This window comes from Talpa occidentalis, unplaced genomic scaffold (genome assembly GCF_014898055.3).
Source record: "Talpa occidentalis isolate TD23 unplaced genomic scaffold, MPIMG_talOcc4v2.1 talOcc4.13, whole genome shotgun sequence".
In the NCBI taxonomy this organism is placed as follows: Eukaryota; Metazoa; Chordata; class Mammalia; order Eulipotyphla; family Talpidae; genus Talpa; species Talpa occidentalis.
Window position 1 is genome coordinate 15,698,044 of NW_023601322.1, and position 24,519 is coordinate 15,722,562.

The window sequence follows — 24,519 nt, forward strand, 5'->3', positions numbered from 1 at the left end:
AATGGATGAATGAATGGATGGATGAATGCAGAATGTACAGAATTATTCACATTTGTTTTGAACCCTTCTATTAGTAATTAAACAACCCATTCTCTCACATCTACCTCTAATTCTTCCTCTAATATACATCTTTATAAATGATATAAAGCCTTACCTAATTGTCATTAAGTCCAAATAGGTACCTAAAGTCATATGTTGCTGAGAATGCCAAACCAAGCCTTTAATGTCTCCCATTCTTGTATTTGTAATACAGAAAACATGTTTTTCAATGAAAGACTTAAAATTACATTAGCATTTGTATTCTACCAATAAAGATGGAATGTGTGTTTATTTTTTCTACCACTAACCTCTTGATCATGTACATGATCAGAAAACTGGATGATTGTTGATCAGCTGTGCTAAATACACCACCATAGTCACCCCAAATATCCATTCAAATCACCAAGCTGAGCAGTTAGTAATAGGAAACTCATTCAAGTAATAAAATAAACAGATTGGACAAACTGATTTACTAGGTTGCTTAATTTATAAAACCATGATGAAATACAAATAAATGAGTAAATATAACTGACATTAATATCTCTGCCACACCTTAAGTATGGATCAGATTCTATTTGCATCTTTTAACCAACGAGCTCTTTATGAAATGGTAATGTTATAACACATTTTATGGAATAGTAAGGTATTTTCTCATCACATGACTTTAGACTTTAGCTAGGGATGCAAAGATGTTCAGTGGGCAAAATTAGAGGGCAAATCAGTCTGTAGCACCTTCCTAAACTGTAAAGAAAGGATAATTAGTGAGGAATTAATAAAATAAAGAAATGACTTATTGTATAGCAATCGAACCATATCCAAACTGCCAATATGGTGTTATATTAGCCTTATTGCCTTGGTGATTACTCTACGGAGTGTTACACTTTGTAAAAGCAGCTGGAACTATCACTCCATTACTTCCTTCCTATTTTATTTTTGAATTTTCCCCATATATTAAGTGGTTTATTTATTACAAATATTCTATAAAGTTATACTATTATTTCTATATTACAGATAAATCACCTGGAGTACAGAGACATTAAGTTATCCAAAATCATTCAGATAGGAAGTTGTAGGACCTGTGTTTGAATTTTAAAGTCTAGACACAAAACCACTGTGGGTCTCCATTTAATTGTCACATTATTTCCATGATTATTATATATTTCCCTTGATTTACAGTTTAGAATACAGAATCTTAGGGTGATTCGATAGTTTTTTTCAGAGATATGTGTATGCAAGACCACAAATTACTGATGTAGAAGTTATGAGTAGGGTGATAAAAATTAAAAACAAAATTTTATTTTCTATGACCCAGCAGCTTCTCAGTTATCAGTTTGTCGTTGCAACCTAAGGAGGTTTAATCTATGTGCCCAACTTATAGTTGAGGAAAATGAGGTCACAAGGGCCTTTGCCCTCAGATACAGGAAGTAATGTCTAGAGACACAGGTGGAATGTTCAGAGATATCTGGAGACTTCTGTTTTCTCCATAACAGCCCTACAAGCAGCCCTCTCAGAATGCAAAGAAAAAGCCCAGGAAGGAGGAAAAAAGCATACATGTCTATTCTAAGTCACTCAACTTGGGGCTTGCTTTCGCTCATCTTTTCAGTGCAAAGAATATAATGAACCAAGAATATTACTTACAACTCTCAAATAGAAAAGGGTTTTGTGGATAATTGGGTTGTGGTCTAGCAAATATGCTTCCCATTCTAACTCAAGCCTCCAGCCAGTATGTGGTCCATTTTAACACCCTTTAAGATTAAACTGCCTTAACAACATCTTAAAGGACGTCAAATAATAATTCAAAAATTCTCCACATGTGGTATGAAAAGATTAGACAAGTCTTAAGCAGGCAGGGACTTAAATCCAGCTGATAATACAGTGTAGAAATTATACACCATAAAGGCAGGGGGAAAGAGCAAGGGCTTAGCAAAAGGGAGATATAATCAGGGGACACAAACCTTCCTATAAATCAAGCCTTTCTATTCTGGGTGATTATTTCATAAACTGGATCTTGGGCTGTTGATCTATTTAAATGATTACCATAAAATAGATGCAGTTTTAGAAACAGTTGCTGGCTGATTTATATTTCAGACATATTTTCCATCAGTGTTTATTCCTTGAGAATATGGTTTTCATAATAGAGTTGATATTTTCAAATAATGTGGAAAACTTGAAATTCAATTTGTATAAAAGCTATGTAATTTTAGTATACAATTACTTTACCATATTTGGGGAAACAGTGATAAAAGGAGCAACCAAATGCATGCCCTGACGAGACCCACTTTGAAAAGATAAGATCATTTTTTTCAGGGAGAGGAATCAAGATGGAAACATCCCCCTCTCTGGCCTCTATAGTCTAATATTCTGGCCAAATAAAAAAACCCCACAAAACAGCCTTTGCATTTCCTCTAAAACCACAGAAATATAGGCTTGTGAGAAGTAAAAGGCGGGGGAGGGGGAAGGTGGGGTGGGAGCAAAAATAGAAAATAAGTAGGGGGGAGGGAGAAAAAGCACAGGGTCTTCAGGAATTTCCATCTTCCTCAGCAATTGGTGTATTATTGAGCAGGCTTGGAGATGATGAAGTGTTCCTTATCCTGGAAATATTTTTAAATTGCCAAAATAGCATTCTGTGTTAACAACAGAAGATAAAATACACATGCAGTACCTATTAGTCATGATAACATAATTTATTTATCCTAATGTCTGTAATAAAGACAGCAAGTGAGTTCCCACAATACTCTTAATCTGAATGAATTGAAGGGGTTGGCTAACTGGCTTGCACATGTTAAGGATACACTGAATGTACTGGTTACTAAGCTGAATTGTTCCTATCCACCAATCTACTCAGTATGAAATGATTTTTCCTACAACATTTCTCAATGAAACAGAAATAGGTCACGGTGCAAGTAAACAATGACCTGCAAAGGGAGGGATTCTTACTCCATACAGTGGTAAGAAAAGAGGTTATATTCAATAAAATAATGGCAAAACATGATTAGTATTCTAAGGTCCTTATAATTACACTTAGAAAAAATAAAATTCAAAGCTCTTTCATATTCTAAAGCAGAAACACAGAAAGATAACTACTATGAGACAATAATATCAACAGTCAACATATTTTATCCAGTCACACACTTAATTTTTATTTTGTGCCTTAACATCATTTATATTTGTCGTTAAGCAAAGTAAACACTGAGGTCCCCTGGACAAATTCTATGACTGCTTTCTGAATGAGGAGGAATGGATGAAATACAAAGGACCTAGGAAGCTCTCTTTGTAGTACTACACTTTTTTTTTGACGAGGAAGGTATAATGTGATTTAAGCATAAACAATTAAATAGATAATATGTCTTCCCATTACAGGCAAAGGACTCACAACTAGTCTGATTCAGATTCTTTATATTTCACTTGACAAACTCATGTAAGTTTTCTTACTTTAGTTGTTTTGTTATTTTGACTTATTTAAAAATATCTGCTTCTTCAAGAAGGCTCTAAAATCCATTCAAACTATTACTTCATCAAACACACATATTTTTGATATGCCTCAGGTATCTAGAACAGTGCTAGAAACAAAGTAGAGGCTCATTAAAGATACTTATAAACTGAATTATGTTATTGTTTTTGTCTTACAAAGTTAAGACCATATGTGTGATACAAATAATCTGATTCTGATTTTTTTATTAATTACCCTAAAATAACAGAAAATGTTGTATCATGAGTAATACTTTCATAAAATGATGTTACTATTAATCAATGTCAAAATGGAAAATACTTTCCTGTCTCTTGATGGGAAAAGGCTAGCATTATAAAAATGAATTGAAAAGAAAAAACAGATTCAAGTTGATTCTAAAACTAGACATAGAAAAAATAGTATTGATAGAAGAAAAAAAATGTTTGTCTTAGAGACTGAGGCTGACTGTCTAGGATTTTTATCAAGTGTATTATGTAATCATGGCCAGTCAGCCCTGAAAAAGCACACTTAAGTAACTCTAGGGATAGTATTAGGATTAGGAAATGAAAATTCAGATGAGGTACAGAAATTGGATCTCTTGAAAGTGAATATACCTAAAAGTTTAAGTTTTAACTTTAAATATTTTAAACTCAGATTGCATGCAATATGGCAAAATATCAATTTCAAAAATACATATCTTCACTTAATTTGCTTTTATTCAAATATAATGATTATTATTTAAAATATTCATATATTATTGATTCTATATATCTATGAGGAGTAATTCAATGAACAAACTGATGACTCATGTGGTAGGCTGACACAGGCACTATGAAACGGAAGTTAAAATTATCTATTGATTTAAAACCAAACAGTAACAAAACATTCTTCAGAACAGAAACCTGGAAGAAGGGCCAGCTTCTTAGCATCAACCAGTGAAGTTGCACAAGGCCTCATGCTCAGTAGAGCCCTACATGGAGTGATGCTTAATGGCTTACTCTAGCTACTGAGTCCTGAAATTATGTATCTGTTCCTTTCCTGATAATTGTTCAAAACCTGCACATTATTAAGCTTTGAAAGATGCTATCAGAAGTTTTACTTCTGTAAGGCAAATATTTCTAAGACTTGTGCAGCTTAACCCTAACTCCCCACACCCCATCTGCCCTGCAAAACGATACTTAGCACTTTTTCTTTGTGATCATAGTAAGGTAGAAAAAAGAATGGAGAGATTTTGCCAAGTTTGCACCCAGGGTAAATATCAAAGTGCTTCTGCTCTCTCTTCTCCAACATGCTAATTTAAAATGCTCATAAGTGACCTTCTAGAGAGATTGTTTTCGCACATTTCACAATCAAAATGTTTCTAATGTCTCCTTCACCTTCTTCCGAGAGCAGGTGAGGTGATTTTGAAGTGAACCATAAGTTTTAAATAAAACAAAAAGGAATGCAAACAGCACCATTAATTTTAACAAAAGGAGTAGATGTAATTAAGTAAATGCAAAATTAGGCTGGGTAGCTGCTCATCAATAAAGTAACATTAGAAATTTGGTAGAAAAAACAGAATTTTGTGAGAGAAATATTTTTCAAATGTATCGTTTTGGGGCTATTTCTTTATAAAAGTAGAAGTCACTAAATGATAAGATATTCAATTTCTTTGCATTGTGATCATGTGACTGAAAATCATGAATTAAATACAGAGAGTTTTTTTTTTAGTCTAAATTCCCTTTTGCTAGCTGCTTTCAGGACATATTTCAGTTTTTCACTAAGTTCCTATACTTCGAATGCAACACCATTGTCCATTGTTCTTTTACCTTTGATGTTGTACTCTGCATTGATAAACTTGGAAAATCTGAAAAGTCAATAGAGAGGACTGAACCCCGAAGGGGCTGAAGAACTGGCTAGTAGACTACGTCAACCACTTACTTAGGAAGTGACTATGAAGACTGTCTGGGCAGAGAGAGTCTTAATAGCTGTTAATTTGCCATTATGGAGATGTGGCCTCAGGGAGAAGACCATTTTGATAAAAAGTCACCTTACCTTTAAAAATCCTCCAGTTAAATATGTTGCTTCAAAAATCTTCTCTCCCTTTTGTATTCGAATGAAAGGGTTCAAGGATACTGCAGGCAAAAATCACTTTCTAAATATCGCCCTTCCCCTTTCATACTCACACTCAGGCTGAGTGGCCACTTTGATGGGTTGAGAACTCTCCCCAGGCCCCCACTCATTGTAGGCCACGACGCGGAAGGTGTACATGGCTTCTGGCTTCAGGTTTCCCACAGTAAACTGAAGGGACCCAGGCTGGGAAGTGTTCAATGCTCGCTCCCTGGGAAATAAAAGTTGCAGGGAAAGATTATTCCAACACAAACATTTTTAGCCAAAGTCTGTAACTGCAGGGGAGTGAGTGAGGTGGACCTCAAGGCTGTGTGCTCATTTAATGTTGACTCAGCAAGACCTCTGAGGTTTACTCTGAAAGGGCCAACAAAGAAATACTTCAAGGTTTGGGGAGCTCAAGATTATGCCATTCCCATGAAACTTACAAACAAGTATTTTCCCTTGACATTTACAATTTAGAATTCAAAAGTCATGACAAAGAGCTATTAAAATAAGAAGAAACATCTGGAACGTAGACAGGAAGATGCATTTTGTAAACAGCCAGCTAATGACAGAAATCAGGGTTTCAATTATTCCACAAATCGGTCTTTGTCAGTGTTGCCAACAAATGCATTTATGCATTTATTTCATTGTGGAAGGGAAAAGGCAGATGCTAAGTGGCAATGCGCATGGAGCTTGAGCTCCTGTGGTTACATTAAGTGCAATTAGTGAACGGAAGTAGATTCCCTGTCTGCGTGAGGAGAAACAGTAACGTAACTCCACTTGCCTTGTTCTTCAAGCCACATCTATATGTGTCCAATTCATTGCCCATTAACAACTTCCTCAGTGGTGCCAAACAAATGAATTAATCTGCCAATTGTGGTGAAATTTACAGTACATATGGCACTGTCAAATAGTTTGTGCCATTATACCTTTTAGGGCTTATTTATTGCAGCAGTTATATTTTATCCAATATAGCCAATAATTAAAATATGCATGCTGGTTGGTGCCAGCACTTGGAGGGAGGGGGGAATGGATTGTTAATATTTAAGAGGTACAGAGTTTCAGTTGCGGAAGATGAACATATTCTGGAGGGTGGTGATGTTTAAAAAGGGTTATACTGCAAATATTATGCTATGCTGCACAATGTTTATATTTTTATTTATATTATTATTTATGCTTAAATAAAAACACCCTGTATGAATCGGGAGTAGTCCAAGGTTTGGTAATCCTTCAGGAGTCCAGTTGCTGAATTGTGACTTACAGAGCACGAGAGGTGTGTGGGATCTGACAACAGCCTAAAGTTGGAAAGGATGTGAACATCGGATAATGTTTCCATGTATTGTACTGCTCTGGCCTACCAAACTTATATATTTAGGCTTATAAAGCATTTTTTTTAAGAAATTTTTTATACAAGAACCAGGGTCAGGCCAGATATGCGGGAGGGTGAGAGGATTCACCAGAGACAGAGCGGAGAACAGAACAGGCAGACTGACGAAATACACTGCTGAGGGGAGCATCGGGAGAGGCAGGAGAGGTCTGCTGTGCCATGTGGGAATGTCACTGGCCGGCCGGGATCGAACCGGCGCTGCAGAGACTGCAGACAGCTCCACAGCACAGCTCTCAACCACCTGTGCCACCAGGGGAGGCCCCTATAAAGCATTTTTTTAAAGAAAACTCTCATAACCAGATTGGATGCCCTGTGGATATAGGGATGTTTGCATCTTACTTATTTTCTTACAGCAATAGAAATTTTATATACATTGCCATGCAGTCTTCTTGCATACATAGGATGTTTTCATTTTTATTATTTTACAGATGAAATTTAGAGAAACAATATGATTTTTTTCAATAAAAACATAGTTAGTGGGCATCAGAGCTATGAATGAAATCTGGGATTCATCCTTTAAATCCAATACTGAAATCATTCAACAATAGGGGGAAAATGAGAAGCCTGTTTGGTTCATGGGCACTGTGGGTAGGAGATACGAGATTGCAGGGCAAGAAAGGAGACTGGGCATTCAGGAAACCTCTGTGACAATGCTTTTGCCTATCAACTATTGGCAGTCATTTCATGGTATTTTTATCCAGACCTTCCAGTAAGATAGTTGTCATGGAAGGTCAGATTTGCATAACAAACTTCTTGGGTGTGTATAAGGAAAGACAGCTTTCATAATTGCCTTTATTCTCATAACTATTCATTAACTTAAATAATTGTGTTCCAGGACATGCTGGCATAACCTTTTATGCCATTAAACAGGCATTCCTCCAAGGAAAAAGGAAGGAAATCTGGGCATACACAAGATCATATCATGAAAATATTATTCATATATTAAAGAGGATGCTGGACATTTTTATGAAGGAGGAAGTTGTAGGTTTCTATAAGCTCCATGTGTTTCAAAAAGTATATCAAATTATAATAGTCATAAAATATTACATTCATTTATATGGACAGTTGGTACTTGCTTGATATTATATGAGTATGAGCAAAGCATCTTCAGAAAATACTTCATGCTAATGATCTGTAAATTATAATTTAAGTAAATGTAGTATATATCTCCATAATCACAGACAACATTACATCCCTTTCTCTGACTATATGCCAGTACTCCCCTGAATTTACTCCTAATTTCAACGTAGACTCTTAATGGTGTCAAATGAGTTAACCTAAACATTTCAAATTTGTATGTCATTTTTCAGAAATCTGTCATATCAAAGTAAGTCCTCATCAAAATGTTATTAAGATTATGCAGTTGAGTAGGGATGTTTAAGTTTGTGTTTGTTGATTTGGCTTTCTTGTTACTTATAAGTCCCAGATTTTCCTGGATCTAACTGGTGTTCTTATGAAAATATAACTCATAGGAGTTCTGACAGAATTAAATGAGATGTTGCCTGTAAACCATTTAAGCTATAGGCATGGTGCCAGGAACTCAACGTGGAGTCTCCCAAACCTGGTAGTTGCTGCTGTTATTTTTAATATTATAACAAAAATGCCACCACAACAGCATATGAAATAAGTGTTCAGAAGTCAAAGAAGAGAACTTTTTCACAAAACATTTAGAACTAGGAATCTCAGACCAGAAATTAAGAAGAGGTTTGATCAAGAAAAATTATACAAGTACGTTTCAACTAGCTATTTCCCTCCAAAAAATACCTTTTATAATATTTTGTCAAATTGGACCTCCCTGGTGGCGCACGGGTAAAGTACCACACTGTGAAGCAATCTGCAGCCTTGCAGCACAAGTTCTATCCCTGGCCATCCAGGGGGAAACCCACATGGCGAGGCAGACCTCTCCTGTTTCGCCCGCTACTTCCCTCAGTAGTGTGTTTCAGTCAATCTGCCTGTTCTGCTCCCCACTCTGTCTCTGGTGGATCCTCTCACCATCCCTCTCCCCCTACATCTCTGGCCTGCGCCCCAGCTCTTGTATGCATAAATAAATAAATCTTTTTAAAAAAGACTAAATATTTTGTCAAATTGTTTGTAGAGATTAGCTAAATCAAAAAGAGTGGTCATAGTCACAGATATAGAAAATGATCCAATAATGAAAATAGTTATGTTTTTTAAAAGGGAGACTTTGCTGACAGTTGTGAGGGATTAGGAGTGGTCTGAGTCTGCTGGGAAGCTGGGCAGCTGTGTTACCTGACATTCCTGGGCTACTTTATGCTTTCTCAGGTTCTACTGAGGCAACCTCAAATACTAAGGTAACACAAATTCATTCTGGAAAAATGGTATTTCCTGCCATGATATCCTTCATAAATCTGCTCGGTTACAACTCTCAAGGATTTGCAAACTTTTGATCATTCCTTTCATGCTTTCACAGCTGAAAACAAAACATTTCAAGTTAATTTTCCAGCAAGTGCAATAGAGTTTAGAAAGGCAGTTTTATCACTCTAGTTTCCCTGGTACCACTCTAGGCCAATACCACAGACAGACCTAACAAGGTTCAATCCTCCATAATCGCCACATTCAGGCAGAGACACGAGGCCTCCTCTCTACCTAAGCTAGTCCATGCTCCTCTGGAAATGGGCAGACATGTATTTTAGAGGTTCTAAAGAACAGAAAATTATTGATGACAGGAGTCTGTCCGATTACTGGGTAGGGTGTTCAGCTTGTCACTGCACCAACTGCTCCTGGGAAGCAGCAGGTGCGAAGTCCACTGCCTCTGGCAGAAGTTCTTTCCTATTACACTGAAGACATGAATAGCCTTCAAAGCCTCAAAGAGCAGAGTTGCGGTCTGTGGCGGCAGGTAGATATACTGTCAGACAAAGCTTCATTGCTTCACTTCTTTTCCCCTTGACTCTGAATTGGTGGTGTGGAGTTCAGGCAGATGGGAGATGAGCTGACAGATGCAAAGCAACTAACTTGTTCTTTCTAGAATTTATTCACTATAAATCTACTCTTTGAAAATCCACATTGGGTATTAAATATACGAAATCTGTCTCTATCTGCTTTACACAGAGACCAAGATGAGTTCATTAATGTCTTGGAAATTCAAGTTTGAGGCACTTTGATTAATTTGGTTACAGTTTCTTGAAAAATAACTGCTAAGTTATACATGCACACCTCTTTTTAAACAGCAAATATTTATTGTAAAAACACATAACTTGATTCACTAACAATAATAATGTTGCTTTGCTGAGATCAGCTGGTGAGGCTTCTTAGATTTTAAGTGCTGATACAATTTTAGGCATGAAGTCAAACATGCTGGCATAGAATGTACCCTATCACAATTTGCATGGAGACCTAACTCTGATGAGATTATATTCTACTGTACCTGGAAGTGGCCCCCTGCCTTGGTTTGCACTTGCAATGTATTTTATTATCATAACTGATTTTCCTAGTTCATTGTCATTGGCCTTCTGAGTTCTTTCTATCTCTAGTGACATATTCTAACATACATATGCTATCAACCCCATGCCCAAAGCATTGACATAGTTGCCATTCTAAGGTTAATACAATTTCAACTCCTTGGATAATAATCACTGGCCCTTAAGATAGGGCCCAGACCTTACCACTCATCTGCAGTGAGTCACCCTGTCCCGCAAAACTGTATTTCTCCCTGCTTCTCTGTCTTTTGTCACTTTGCCTTTCGTTAGTTTTGTTTTGTTTTGATTAGCCTGGAGTTACATACTCCCGATGCATAGTTGTTAGGTTTGGCAAAAACATATTCATTCTTCAAATCTAATTCATATGAACACTACTGATGGGAACTTTCATAATATCATTCCCTGATTCCAGCAGCATTGCTCTCTCTTGTGAGTTCATTGTTTGTGGTTAATACAGCTATTAAAAAGTGAAACCATATGCCATATTCCATTGATAGTTTATTGATACTCAGTATATAGTATGGCCATGTTGTTGGTGTTCACAAATTTTTAATGAAAGCATAAATAAATGTGAAAATTTTAATTGAATAATTATGTAAGATCTCCATGTAGTGGTATTTCAGAAACACTTAAGAATTTGGATTCTTGTTTTTTGTGTTTTTTTTTTTTTTGTGGGACCCTAGCCGGCGGCTGGGGAATGAACCCTCACTGCAGAGGCTGCGGGCAGCCTCGTAGCCTAGCGCTCAACCGTTGCACCACCAGGGAGGCCCTTAAGGATTTGGATTCCATGTTCATATCAATTGAATTGTGTGGGCTTTGGATGTCACTTCACCTTCCTGGGTCTTGCTTTCATTATTTGAAAAATGAAAGTGAAACGTATTCAGAGAAGACTTTCTAATTATTGGGAATAAAAATCATCTATTTGTGTCTTCATTTTTGAGCTGAATTTAGTGCCTCTATATTTACATTTCAGAAGTAAGCAGGGCTCAAAGATCAAGCATGATAGTGTCTCTTTGTGGATCACAGCAGCATCTCTAGCTCATATATTAAGTAAATACACAATATCTTGCTTAAGTGCTCCAGGGTGTTGACATTCATTTACAACTGGGAGGTGAACAGCAAAGGTGGTTTTGAGAAATCAGAAACCTAATTAGTTGCTTCAAGGGAAAGAGTTACTCTAAAGACTATGCTATTTTAATGGAAAGAGTCTTAGAGTTTCCTTTTTATCCACACCACTTTCATTTTTATTTCTTTAGTGAGAGCAAGAATGGTACAACAATAAGACTTCAAAACTGATAGATGGTATTTATTAGAATGGGGCTCAAAACAACATCTGCAACAACATCCTGAATGCTACACTCCTAGAACCACAGGCTGAAGCTAAGCACTCTTGAAGGGAAAATAGGTTCCAAGGTGACTCACCACCAGATAAATGATACTGGGAAGTGGAGAATCTCTCTTGGTCAGAGGTATTTCCATTAAATTTTGGTTTAAAATTCTGTTTTTTCTTGAATTGTTAAAATTGCATAGTGTGAGGAATAGGCTAAACTTTTTTTTCTTGCTTAATATAATCTCTGTTTTAACAACTAGCAGTAGATCCAAGAGACTATTATGTAACAAATAGCTGCTGCAAAAGCAAATAAAAAGCTATTATTTCATAGAGAAAAAGTTATTGGTTTCAAATTATTTTGTTTGCTCTCAGACTCCGTCCCACATAAGTGTTTTAGATTGGGGTCTTCTTCTTATTCTGGCTTTTCGGGGACAGCTCATCTTATCCTTCCTACCTGATATTCCATCTGTCTATCTATCTATCTATCTATCTATCTATCTATCTATCTGGATATTACCAAATATGGAATGTGTGTATATATATATATATATATATACACACACACATGTACATTATATATACATACATTATATATACACACATTATATATAAACATATGTACATACATTATATATATTATATATATACTATATATATACATTATATATATATTAAAAAATAGAATATCTGGCTAAAATTTCTCCTCTGATCACCAGATTCCCATTTTTAAGGTCTTGTTTGATATTTCTTCTACAATGTTATTAAGGTATATGAAATGCAACATGTCTGAAACTAAATTTATCATTTTTATTCTGAAATCTGGGCCTTTCCCAGCATTCTAGTCTCAGAAAATACCATACATCCATTTATATAAGCTAGAATCCCTGCAACTATCCTTGAACCACCACCCGCACCATTAATGCCCAACCAATCACACTGTCCAGCCCATTTTCCCAAGTATCTCCTGAATCTGTCTCCACTGCTCCATTTCCTCCAACATACCCTTACAGTTCAAGATACCATCATCTCTTGGCTGCTAAAGAGCTTCCTGGCATCCACCCAGCTGGCTTGCAGTCTAACTTTCACTCTAGTCACAGTCATATGGCATAAACATCATGAACACGTTTCTTAACTTCTCTCACACAAGCTTGTACCTTTCCTTTAGAGCTCTTAACTCAGCATGAAATTGTATATTTATCAGTAAAACGATCCTCCCAACTTTACTAAACTGCTTCCAAAGAGCTGCTGGCGTCTCCATTATTTCCAACACAGTGTAAGACATATAGTCAACTTACAAAGACTAATGAGTCATTCATATACACATGGCTCTTACAGGAGATGTGCTTTATTTTTCAGTATTATGTCCATTGAAAGAACTAAATCATTATCTTCTCATGCAATGATCTAAGAACATTTTGAGTTTTGAGGCAGAAATGACAGGGTCTTATATTCTGTACAGAAGCCAAGTGGCAGCACTATCCCCACTATGATCAGAATTCAATGCCCGGCCAGAGAGCTAACCCACATATGATGCAGAAGACCTCTCCTGTCTCACCTGTTGCTCCCCATAGCAGTATATTTCAGTAGATCCACCAGTTCTGATCCCCACTCTGTATCTGGTGAATCCTCTTACACCTTCACCTCTGGCCTATACCCCAGTTCTTCTATGCAAAAAAATAAAATAAAATAAAAAGGCAGAGTGAGTGGAGAGCTAATTCTGCCAAGCTTCAAACCCAGGCCAGAACATGAAGCCTCGGATTCTGATGTGTTCTCTTCCCCTCACAACACACTCCCTTCATGGCTAAACAAGCTCCATCAGTTGCACAGTCCTCAGCTCTGAAGAGCAGGGAAAGAATATGTAAAAACCATGTTGAAAATGTAATACGCAGAGAATTCTAAAACGAATCCTCCATGTCAATCATGAAAAGCCGGCCTATAATCCTGAACAGTGAACAGAGGTTTTCCGAGAAAGCATCAAGCAATATAAAGCACACAGTGTTACAAGTTGGAAGATCCAGTACAGTCTTTGTTCTGCCACAAAATAGGCATGTGACCTTGAGCAAGTCAGGGCTATCTTGGAGCCTGTCCTGCTTCATTTGCAAAATGAAGATACCAGTCCCTTATCAGCTACCTCACAGGGTTCTTGTGTGGATTAAACTGAAGGATGCTCAGGAGAGTGCTTTAATTCTCTGATCTGAACTCCCTCAGTACTTTTCCATGTACTTCTTTTAGGATGTATCTTTCACTTTGTATGGTAGAGTGAAGAGATCATTGGACTAGAAACCCTGCATTTAAATCCTGCTTCTCATCTTTATTCCCTGTATAGCTTTTTAGGCACTGCTTTTTTGACTTTCTTAACTGAGCAAGGTGAACTCGTGTGTACAATAGACATGATCATTCTTGTCTTATCTGAGGATCAGATGGGCTGAAATTTGTGAAAGTGATAGAGCCCTTTCCAAGTATGTATCGGGAAACACCTGTAGTGTACTGACTTTATTTTGGACTCACACAATATTTCTTTTACTTTTTCTTTTTTCTTTTTTGATTTTTTGTTTACCATACTCTTAACTTTTTTTAGTTTTTTTCAAATTTTATTTTATATATTTTTTACATCATTTATCATTTTTGTACAATGTATGCATTTTCATCTTGGTTATAGTCCTTATACAATTCCCACCCCCCTTGTTTTGATCCTACTCCCTCCCTACCCCTGTAGTGTGTCTCTGTTTTATAGTTGCTTGTTGATTTTGATTTTGATTTTATTATAATTTGCACATGGAACTAGCTATTAAAAATTGATTGCTCACCAGGCAGTGAGTAAGTGTTTCAGGCACTTTTCCTTAACTTTGTCTAGTACTTACCATAACCTGAAGGGCCTGATACCATTATTACTCAAGATGAGGAAATGAAATCACCAGTAATTGGTGATGTTCTATTCAGAGCAAGCTGGTATAGTGATTGGGAGTATCTGATTTGGAGTCAGTGTGGCATTAAATCCTACCTCCAGCACTTAACTAGCTGTGTAGCACAGCTGTACATGTCCCCTTTAAGCCTCGTCTGGAGAATGTTTTGTTGTGAGGATTAAATAGCATAATTTATTTAAGATGCTTAGCCTGGTATGTGGTGCAATAAGTGCTCAATAAATGTTGTCTCTCATAATGGATGCTGGCTCTGTGGCCTTAGACATGGGATTTGGCCCTCCTCTGAGGCTCACTCTCTAAATATTGAAGTAAGAGGAAGTTGGGCTTAAACCACAAAGATCACTTTTGGTTCCAAGAAATTCTAGGTATTAAGTGGGGATAGCTGGTTCTCTTCGAATTCTGGCTTTGCAGTTCTGGAATTTATGCTGCTCTGTGATTTGTAAAATGAAAGCACCCCCGAGGACCGAATAACAAATGTTAACTATAGCACTTGTATTATTGACACCATTAACGGGTCAGGCAGATTAATGATAATCTAAGGTAGAGTAATTTGCCTGACAAAGTCATTGTTAATCTGAGGCAAATGTTAAATCCACCACCTTTTAAAAAGCTATTGTGTTCAGGAGCTAAATAAACCTATATGAGCAAACAAGCATCACAGCTAACTGTTCCCAGACATATGGCATATATTTGCTCTAGTTGAGGGCTGGGAAACACAGAATGAATAGGGATATTTGAACCAAATTTCAAAATCAACTTTTTTCTCAATAAAAAAAGCTTTTAATTGAACTGCAGTCAGCTTATTCATCTGCCTCAGTAAGATAATTTATTGGTAAAAAAAACAAAACAAAACAAAAAAAACTATGGAGAATACAACCTCTAGGTATTTGCCACCTTATCATATCAGTTCCAATCCAATCATAAACATCTACACAAGACATGATACTAGACACTAGGAGTGGAATGACAAGATCCAGTCTTGAACACCAGGGTGGGAAACACACATCCTAAGACAAAAAGAAAGCCAGGCACAGAGTGGCAAATGCCTCAGTTGTCATATAATCAGAGTGAAGGGGAAGGGTAAAGGGAAGATTGATGACTTCTGAATTGGAGGACTGTGGAGCATTTTACATTGTAACTGATCTTTCTGTTTGTATTTTGTGAGCATCTACTATGAGTTAGGTATTAAAAAAAATATCCCATGAAAATGAGATCAATGCATTTTATCTCACTAAAGGAGATAAAAACATCCCTGCCCACAAGATGCTTATATTCTGATGGGAAGAAAGTGGACTTCAGAAGTAGAAGGAAGTAAAGTTGTAGGAAAAAATAGGAATGGAAAGGGACCTAGGAAATTAAGGGTAGGGGTAAGGTAAGACCTCCAGCAGATGCTGTCATTTCAGCAAAAACTTAGTGCACATTGTGAATGGCTGCGGTGGATCTCTGAGGGGAATATACTCTAAGCCGACTCAACAGTGAATGCAAAGTGTTGAGAGAGGAACTCCTGGTATATTTTGGAAACACCGTGAAAGTGGAGAGGGGGAAACAAACAGGTAACAGGAAAATGGAAAGAATAGTATGTGGAAAAGGTAAGAAGAGGCCACCTGAGGAAAGAGTTCTACTTATTCTCTGAATGAGACAAGGAGTCGCTGCAGGGTTTAAAAAGTTACTCCAAATGCTGTGGTGAAAATAGAATGGGGAAGTGAGGTTATTACATTAGTTCAAATGAGGCTTGATGGTAGTTAAGGAGCAAGAAGAAGGGCAAGATTCAGTGAAGATTTTATTTTCATTTATTCAGTTTTTTTAAAAGGTTAATTTATTTATGCATACAAGAGCTGGGGTGTAGGCTAGAGGTGCAGGGGGTGAGAGGATTCACCAGAGACAGAGTGGGGAGCAGAACAGGCAGATCTACTGAAATACACTGCTGAGGGGAGCAGCGGGAGAGACAAGAAAGGTCTGCTGCGCCATTTGGGCTAGCACCAGAGCCAAGGACTGAACTTGTGCTGCAGTGTCTGCTGACAGCTTCATAGTACTGAGACTTAACCCATTGTGCCACTAGGGAGGCCCTCATTGACTCAGTTTTAAGCAATACAAAAGCAGACAATAATATGATGCATCATTTTATTCCCATCACTGACCTTAACATATGAAATCAGACCTAGTTTTTCACTATTGTTTTGTATTGCATTATTTCATAAATTTGGGATATATTTTAACAGTACTTTTAAGACTTGATGTTAAATTTGGTATTACATATGAGAAAGAGAAAGGAATTAAGGATCACACAAGAATTTGGACGATTCGTATGAAGACTTCACTGAGTTGAAGGAACCTCTGGAATGATAAAATATTTGGGGGATAAAGTTGAGGGAAATAGACATTTGGTTTTGTTCATAAATTTTAGATTTTCATAAAACATCAAAGCTGAGAAATCAGTAGGAATTGGAATATATGATGAGGTTGCAGATAAAATGTCTGGACGAGAGATACCAATATGGAAGACATTAGCTATTTGACAAACCATGAATCTGTAAACTAGATAAAAAGCCTGAGTCCTAGGGCAATCCAATACTCACACAGCTGGGCTACTGGGAGTAAAAGAGATTGTAAATGAGTGACAGCAGGGACCAAAGTGGAACTAGGAGAGTGAGTGCAGTAGAACCTGTGTGAAATATGATTCTTCTGAAAAGGCAAGTGATCAAATATGACAAAACTTGCTAATTTTGCAAGTCAAATGAAGAACAGGCATTAATGACATGGAGGCCACTTGTGAACCTGTGAACCTTGGTAAGAGCAGTTACAGTTAAATACTAGGGACAAAATTCTGGCTGGAATATGAGGTCAGTTATTGGAATAAAGTTAAGTGGCTCAAGGAATGTTGCTACAAAAGGGGACAGAGAATGAGTAGGAGAGGAGGGAAGAGTAGGATCCAGAGAGCATCTGCCAAGATGGAAGATATCACTTCATGCTTGTGCTGATGGCATGATCCACTGAACTGGGGGAATTGCTGACGAGAAGGAAGAATGTCAAAGCTCTGTTCTTCTGTTTGCAAGAAAGGATGAGCTCTAGTGCGTAAGTGAAAATTTGGTCTCACTTAAGAGCATGAGCAGTTCTGTTATGGAAATCTACGCAAAAAACGATTTTATGCTTAAAGACACACTTGGGTAGATAGAGGAGTCAGATATAGGGGTTTGAAGTACTCCTCTTCTGACTGCTACTATTTTCCAGCAAACCTTGATACCAGCAAGGTGAACAAAGAATGAGAAGTACTGAAGCTTGAGAAGAAATTCACTAGGAGCGTAGGTGAGAAAAACTGGCTGATATATGCAACATAATTTCCATCAGAATTAAGGGCAACTTGAAATGAGTAGTGATGAATTTAAAGACTAGACAGTATTATTTGTATTTCCCTCTAGCTATATTCAGCCACAAGCGTGTGACTAAAGAGTAGGTAGAAAATTACATTTACTTGACGTTCTTTGCCAAGAAATTAATGTGAAATGAGATAGCAATTATGATTTATGTCTGTGTCTGTAATAATTGACTATGCAATTTTAACTGTTTCAAAAGTGAAGGAAAACATGCAGAATGAAGGATGATGAAAACACCATAGAGTCAATGAATTGTGGGGTCAAAATTTTGGCCTGATTTAAGTTCTAAATTGAAGACAGGGAGATAAGAGTCTTCAGCATGAGGTGAGAGCACCATGCCTGAAACCAGAGAGGATGATGGTAGGGCAGTGACATAAGTGGACCCATGGCTGACTGTATGACAGTGGGGGGCAACTAGAACTTACGTGGGGGGCATAGTGGGTGCGGCTGTCATTGGATTAGATGTGAAGCTCTCCTACTGAAACTTACATAGTGCTGTAACCCACTGTACCTCATTTTAAAAACTTTTTTTTTACTTATTTTTAATTTTTAATTTTTTAACAGTTATCATTTAAAAAAAAAAATTAAACAATATTTGCTTACCCCCACCCCCTCAAAAAGATGTTAAAATATTCAAGTGAAAAATGTTCATTTCTATGAGGTCTAAGTTGAATGCTATACAAAGTCCCAAAGACATCATTTAAAGGTTTCATAAAATGAGTTGAGTGCTATGCAAAAAATTTGATAAAATGATAAAAAAATTAGGATTCTATAATTGTATTTCTCTTTTGATTTACACTCCATCTTAAAACCTGAATTTGGTATTTTAGAAGATGCACTAGGAATGTGGCTTTAGAAAAACAATGAAATTCACTGGATCAACTTAAATATTCAGAATATATCAAGGTGTGGCCAAATCAATGAATATGTATAACTGAATTTAATTTGAAATAAATAGCATATTTCTCACTGAATAATTTTCTATTAAAGTAACATGGCATAGTTAAAAAAAAAACTTTTTTAAAATTCAGATCACAGAGAGGTTACAGTGATTGGTTCAGAGAGTGACTAGCGAATTGGGTATGGAAGACGGACCCTTGCTGGGACTTGAAAGATAAGATTTTAATTGATGAGGAAAGGATTCAGTGCTATTATAAGTAAGAAAAGTAAGCAGATATGAAAATGGTTCAAACCAAAAAAACAGCAATGTATTGTTACTAATTGCAGTACTACTGCTGATACCTTCTGAGCCTCTCTGCCCCACTGTCTCCAAGCTCACAGTATTCTGAGCTCCCTACCCCGATCTCCCATCTGCCCAGGTGCAGTGACTGCTTTGGGTGTTTTATTTGAATTCTTTCAATTAACTCTCATAGCATAACGATGATGTAAAAAACTAATTTAAAAAGCACAAATCAAATAAAACAAAGTAATTATCACAGCAATCCTGGTAAGTAGAATGTGGTTTCCCTTGTCCAACATGACAGGTGTAATATTTCTATATTTTACATAATTAAATACACAAAAGTCACACATATAATAAATAGTAGTACTATTTTTAAATCTAGCCAACTTGGAGTCAAATGGTACATTTTTACCATCAGAGCTTATAGGAACCGTGTTCTCCCTATGGAAGGACTGGAAATAACCTTCCAATTAAAGGAGTTTGAAAGTTATTATGCATGCATCTTCATAAAGAAATTTTATCAAATTTAAATGTAAGAATGTTCACATTCGTGAGCAGTGGTGGGAGTGATCTAAGCTGTATTTCAAAAAGATAACTGGAGACAGTGAGGAGGATGGATTAGAAGATGAGAAGCTATTGTCAGAGATCAGGTAAGTGATGGTGAAGATAATAAGAACAAAGGGGGCATGGGTGAGCTGTGGCAGAGGTAGACCTGCCAGGACTTGGTGATGAATGGCAGAACTCTGAGGCAGGGAGGAGTAAAATATGACTTCAGTTTTTTGCTTGGTCAACAGGATGAAAAGCACTAACATAAACCAAGAAAAAAGAGAAAAAAGACATTTAAGGAGGAGACAGAGAGTATGGTTTTGTGTGGTTTGAATTTAAGGTGCTTCCAGGAACTCCTTGAGAATTGACGAAGAAAACCAGTCAAGAATGAATGCTTCTAGTTTTCACAACTGCACACTCTGAGAGCCAACAAATTTGTAAGACTCATCATAAGGTTACAGAGTTAAAGAGCTGCCGAGATAAGACTAAAACACATGGCAGCTTCTTCAGGGTAATGAATGGTCTTAGGGAACACAGGCTAGATGTATAGGTGTATTTCTCTCACTTTAAAGCCAGGTCAAATTGTAAAAGAAAATAGAAATTTAAAATAGATGACTTTAATGGCTGCTGCCAAATGAAAAGAAACGCATTTTGAGAGGCAGCATGGCAAAATTCTACTGATTATCACAGTTCATCTGATTATCACAGCACAGTGTTTAAAGCTAAATACCACTCCAGTCAGCCTGGCTGTGATTGTCCCCTTTGAATGCTGAGTGGTTCCTAAAGATCACTCTGTGTTTAAAGCACTCACACACTTGAGAGACATGGAAGCTTCACACTTTAATCCAGGCTTCTTCCCACACTGCCCTGTTAGCACTTCAACAGCATCATATTTGTGACAGTCATCTAGTCCTTTCTTCTCCAGAACAGTAAACGGTGATAGCATGGATTACCGTCAGCTCAACCCTGGGTACTAGTGGGTTCCACCAGGGCATATACCCTTTTTCTCTGTCTGTCTTTCCCTCTCTCTCACTTTCCACTTTTTACTTCCACCCATGCCACTACCACCTCCAATAACTCCACATACATGATAGTACAGCAGGTCACATTATCTTGGCTGGTATACATTGGAGAAAGAGAATGTAGTTCTCAGTCAAGGATAAAGAAGAGGCTGCTAAATCCCAGAAACTCCTGCCTACCAATGGGTGCCCACTGTTGACTGATGATATATGAGGAGGTTGAAGACATGGAGCTCTGAATTCAGTCACCTGAACAGACATGCTCTACAAAGGTCCTAGCTGCACTGTCAAAATCATGATGTATTGAAGAATGTAAATTTGATGTTACCTCCCTGTGTGAGGAACAAGTCAGGTCTGTTGAGTACATCCATAAATAGGGGTTCTTCTTTAGAGAATTATGATATTTGGCAAAATAGTCTTTCTCTAAATAAATTGAACTTTCACATGCTGACCACTTTGATCATCTTTAATTTTGAGACAATATTGAAATTTCTAATTTATATCTTTACAGAGTGGCCTTATGCCCAATTTTAAATAAAAAATTTTCAAAGACTGACCACATATTCAAACGTACTTGTTCAAATGTTTATGAATAATGATATATAATGATGATAGGAATCATGTGTGTATCGAATAAATATTATCAAATTCAATTTCCAACAACATGGAGAAATCAGTCTTATGTAAAAAATCCTTGTGTTATACAGCACACCTAAAACATTGGGTAAATCATTCAAAATATGTTTTATTGTTTTTAATATTTTTATGCCTGAATATGCTAGTCACAAAGTTAATGAATTACCATAGTAGGAAAGCAGACCCGTGGAGCTGGTGTTTGCCTGTTTTATCACTTTGAAAGGATTAAATTATTCCATAAACACTCTGCTTTTGAACACCATACTAGAGATAGATATATTATCCCCATGATAAGCGAAGGCTCAGAGTAGAGATTTCACGTGATCTCCAAAGTCCCTACTCAATTATCTCCTACCTCCATTACCCCACAGCATACATTTAAATGGATGGGCAGATTAGTACCTACCTGTTGTCACCTTCTCTGGAGAAAAAGACAGTGAAGGTTTGAATGTTCCCTTTTGCTTCTGCAGGTGGGCGCCAGCTGAGACGGACAAACCGACTGGAAACCAAGACAGGGACCACATCTCTGGGAGCAGAAGGGACACTGGAGCTTGGAAAAGCTAAGGAGAAAGGAGAGGAGTCGATCAGAGGTTGCAGCCAGGCAGGTACAAGATGGCAAAGCACACCCACTAGCAAATGGACTGCCGCATTCACACAGGAGCTAAAGGAAAAAATAAACATTAAGGGAAACAAAGAAGCAGCAAATGGAATCAGAGATAAATCAGAATTACTTGGAGGTTAAAAAAAAGTGTGACTAATTGTTAGCATATTTAATTCTACTGCATATTTATCGAGCTTTGATTACTTATGGCATCCCTGGTAATAAAAATGTTTTGTGAAGGTATGACACAGGGAAACAGACATGAATGTACATGCTTCAGGTAAGCAAGTAGTTATACCAAACTTTATTCTACTCAGGGAAAATTTATACTGCTTTGATTTCAATTTGAAGGAGCTAGTTCATGCATTTTCTAAGAACACAGAAAATTAAAAGCAGCAAGTAAAATTTGAATGAGGCTCACAAAAAAGTGGAAAGAGTTTTCATGTTCTACCTGTTAATAAAGAAAAATATACTCTGAGTCGTAAAAGGCAGACACATGTAACACACTTACAGAGCACCACTGCATTTACAGCAGAATTTAACAAATGTTATTCATAGGAATGACTGAATAATCACAATTGAAAACTGTTTTTTCAAACATTTAGGGCATTTACAATCCATAATAGAAGTTTTTATTAAGAATGTATGTGTGAATCCATAATTTTTCTTCGCTGGATAGCAATGTCCTTTATATTTGTTGAAACCCCCAAGACTAGGGAAATATGTGTTTCATTTTGACAGGTGGTTTCTAAACCCACATCAGAAGTACCCATTTGCCTTCATTTAATTTTCAAATTGACTTTAGCAGGCCATCTTCTCTACTTTATATCAAAGTTAGTCTTCAGTCTTGCAATCACTTTCTCCAGGGGCTGTCTGAGTCGATCCTCCTGTTTGAACTAAATTCCTTCTAGCTGGAAGAGCCATTTGGTGAAGGATGGGAGGTATTCAATAGTTCCAGAAAAACATTATCAATTTACAATACATACCAGCTCTAAAAAGATATATTTTGAAGAACTACAGAAAGCTTTCAAAGTTATTTCTGGCTTCATAGATTCTTAGCTGACTCCTTTGTAGGTAAAATTTCCCCCTTTCCTTCTAAGATCAGCATAGTATTGAAGTAAATGGATGAGTGACTACAAGTTAGTCAACCTTTTGTGGCTGAGAGGTGGGGGTAAGATTGATGCTGAGATACATAGTGTCTCTCTCAAAAATATGGGTGATATTAAGAGTCTTGACAAAAACCTTAGACCACAGACAGCCCAAACTAGCACACTGAAGTAAATGTGTCCTTCTTCTCTCCCTCACTGCCCCTCAGCCTGATTCTCCTCCTGGGCTGCTCAACTCAGTGATGACTACCCAGTCCTCCCAACTGTACCATCCTAAAACCCAAAATGCAGTCTCTCCTCCTGACTCTCCCTCAGTCAATTCTTCTAGGAGTTCCCCTTTGGGACAACTGGGTAATCTATTTTATCCCCACTGCCACACACAACCACACCACCATTCTCCCTCACTAGGATGACCACAGTGGTTTTCCAGATCTTGTGCTCTCCTTCCAGTCACCTCTCTTAAGTGTACTATCTGTGTAACATCCAGAAGAATAAGCTTATAACAAGATATATTTGGTCATTTCATGTTACTCTTTATCCTCAGAGTCTACTCTTTACCTCAGGGAAACCCCAACCTTCTCGGTCAGGCTTCTTCTATAATGAGGCCTAGAGAAAAGGATGTAAGTGCAAATACTTTCATTGGAAAGTAATCCCTGGAAATGCTGGTGGGAGAAGGGAGTGAGACTGGGCAGGGAGGGAAGGCTGGAGAGTGTTGCTGGTGATTATCACTGTGGGAGATGGAAGGGCAACTGTGCTGAGGCCTCTGGGAGAGAATGTAGCACAGTTCTCTGAGTTATCTTTCCCCAGGAAGCAAGTTGGGGCATTTATCTACCATTCCTCCTCTGCTGTTGCCTGAGGACAATTCCAGTGGCATTAAGCTTCCCACAGGAAAGCCCAGTGTGCTCTTGTTGCCAGAAAAATAAACACCTTTGGGCAGAGGCACACAGGTGTCCACAGAAAGCAGCATTCCTTAGCTCTACTACTCAGCAAATATCCCTAGAGGATTTCTTCCATGTCAGCCTTTCTAGGCACAGAGAAGAGGGTGGTGAACAACGTGTGAGGCCTTTGTCCACATGGAGCTTATAAGGTGGCTCTCTGGGGGTGGGGAGGTGATGCTTACTCAGCAGGCTCTCTCCATGCTGATCCTCTGCAGCAATTCTCACTGTTAACTTGCTCCTCTGGTTCACTTAACCCCTACTTTCCCTCTTTTATTTATTTGTGTGTGTGTGTGTGTGTGTGTGTGTAGGAGAACTGGGTAAAGGCCAGAGGCACAGGGGTGACGGGGGTACAAGGAAGGTAAGAGGAATTACCAGAGACAGAGTGGGGGGCAGAACAGGCGGAACTACTGAAATACACTGCTGAAGGGAGCAGTGGGTGAGACAGTAGAGGTCTGCTGGACCATGT

At 37.6% G+C, this 24,519-nt stretch overlaps 1 protein-coding gene across 2 annotated transcripts in view; it reads right to left on the reverse strand.

Annotated features, from left to right (window-relative positions):
• DCC (DCC netrin 1 receptor) overlaps nt 1-24,519 on the reverse strand; it is a 1,038,093-nt gene that overhangs the window by 291,339 nt on the left and 722,235 nt on the right. For both annotated transcript variants that reach the window (XM_054694039.1, XM_054694040.1), the window contains exons 8-9: nt 21,815-21,968; nt 5,653-5,807 (exon numbers count right to left, since the gene is read on the reverse strand). In XM_054694039.1, coding sequence (XP_054550014.1) covers nt 5,653-5,807; nt 21,815-21,968 — 309 coding nt within the window. The remainder of the gene's footprint in view (nt 1-5,652; nt 5,808-21,814; nt 21,969-24,519) is intronic.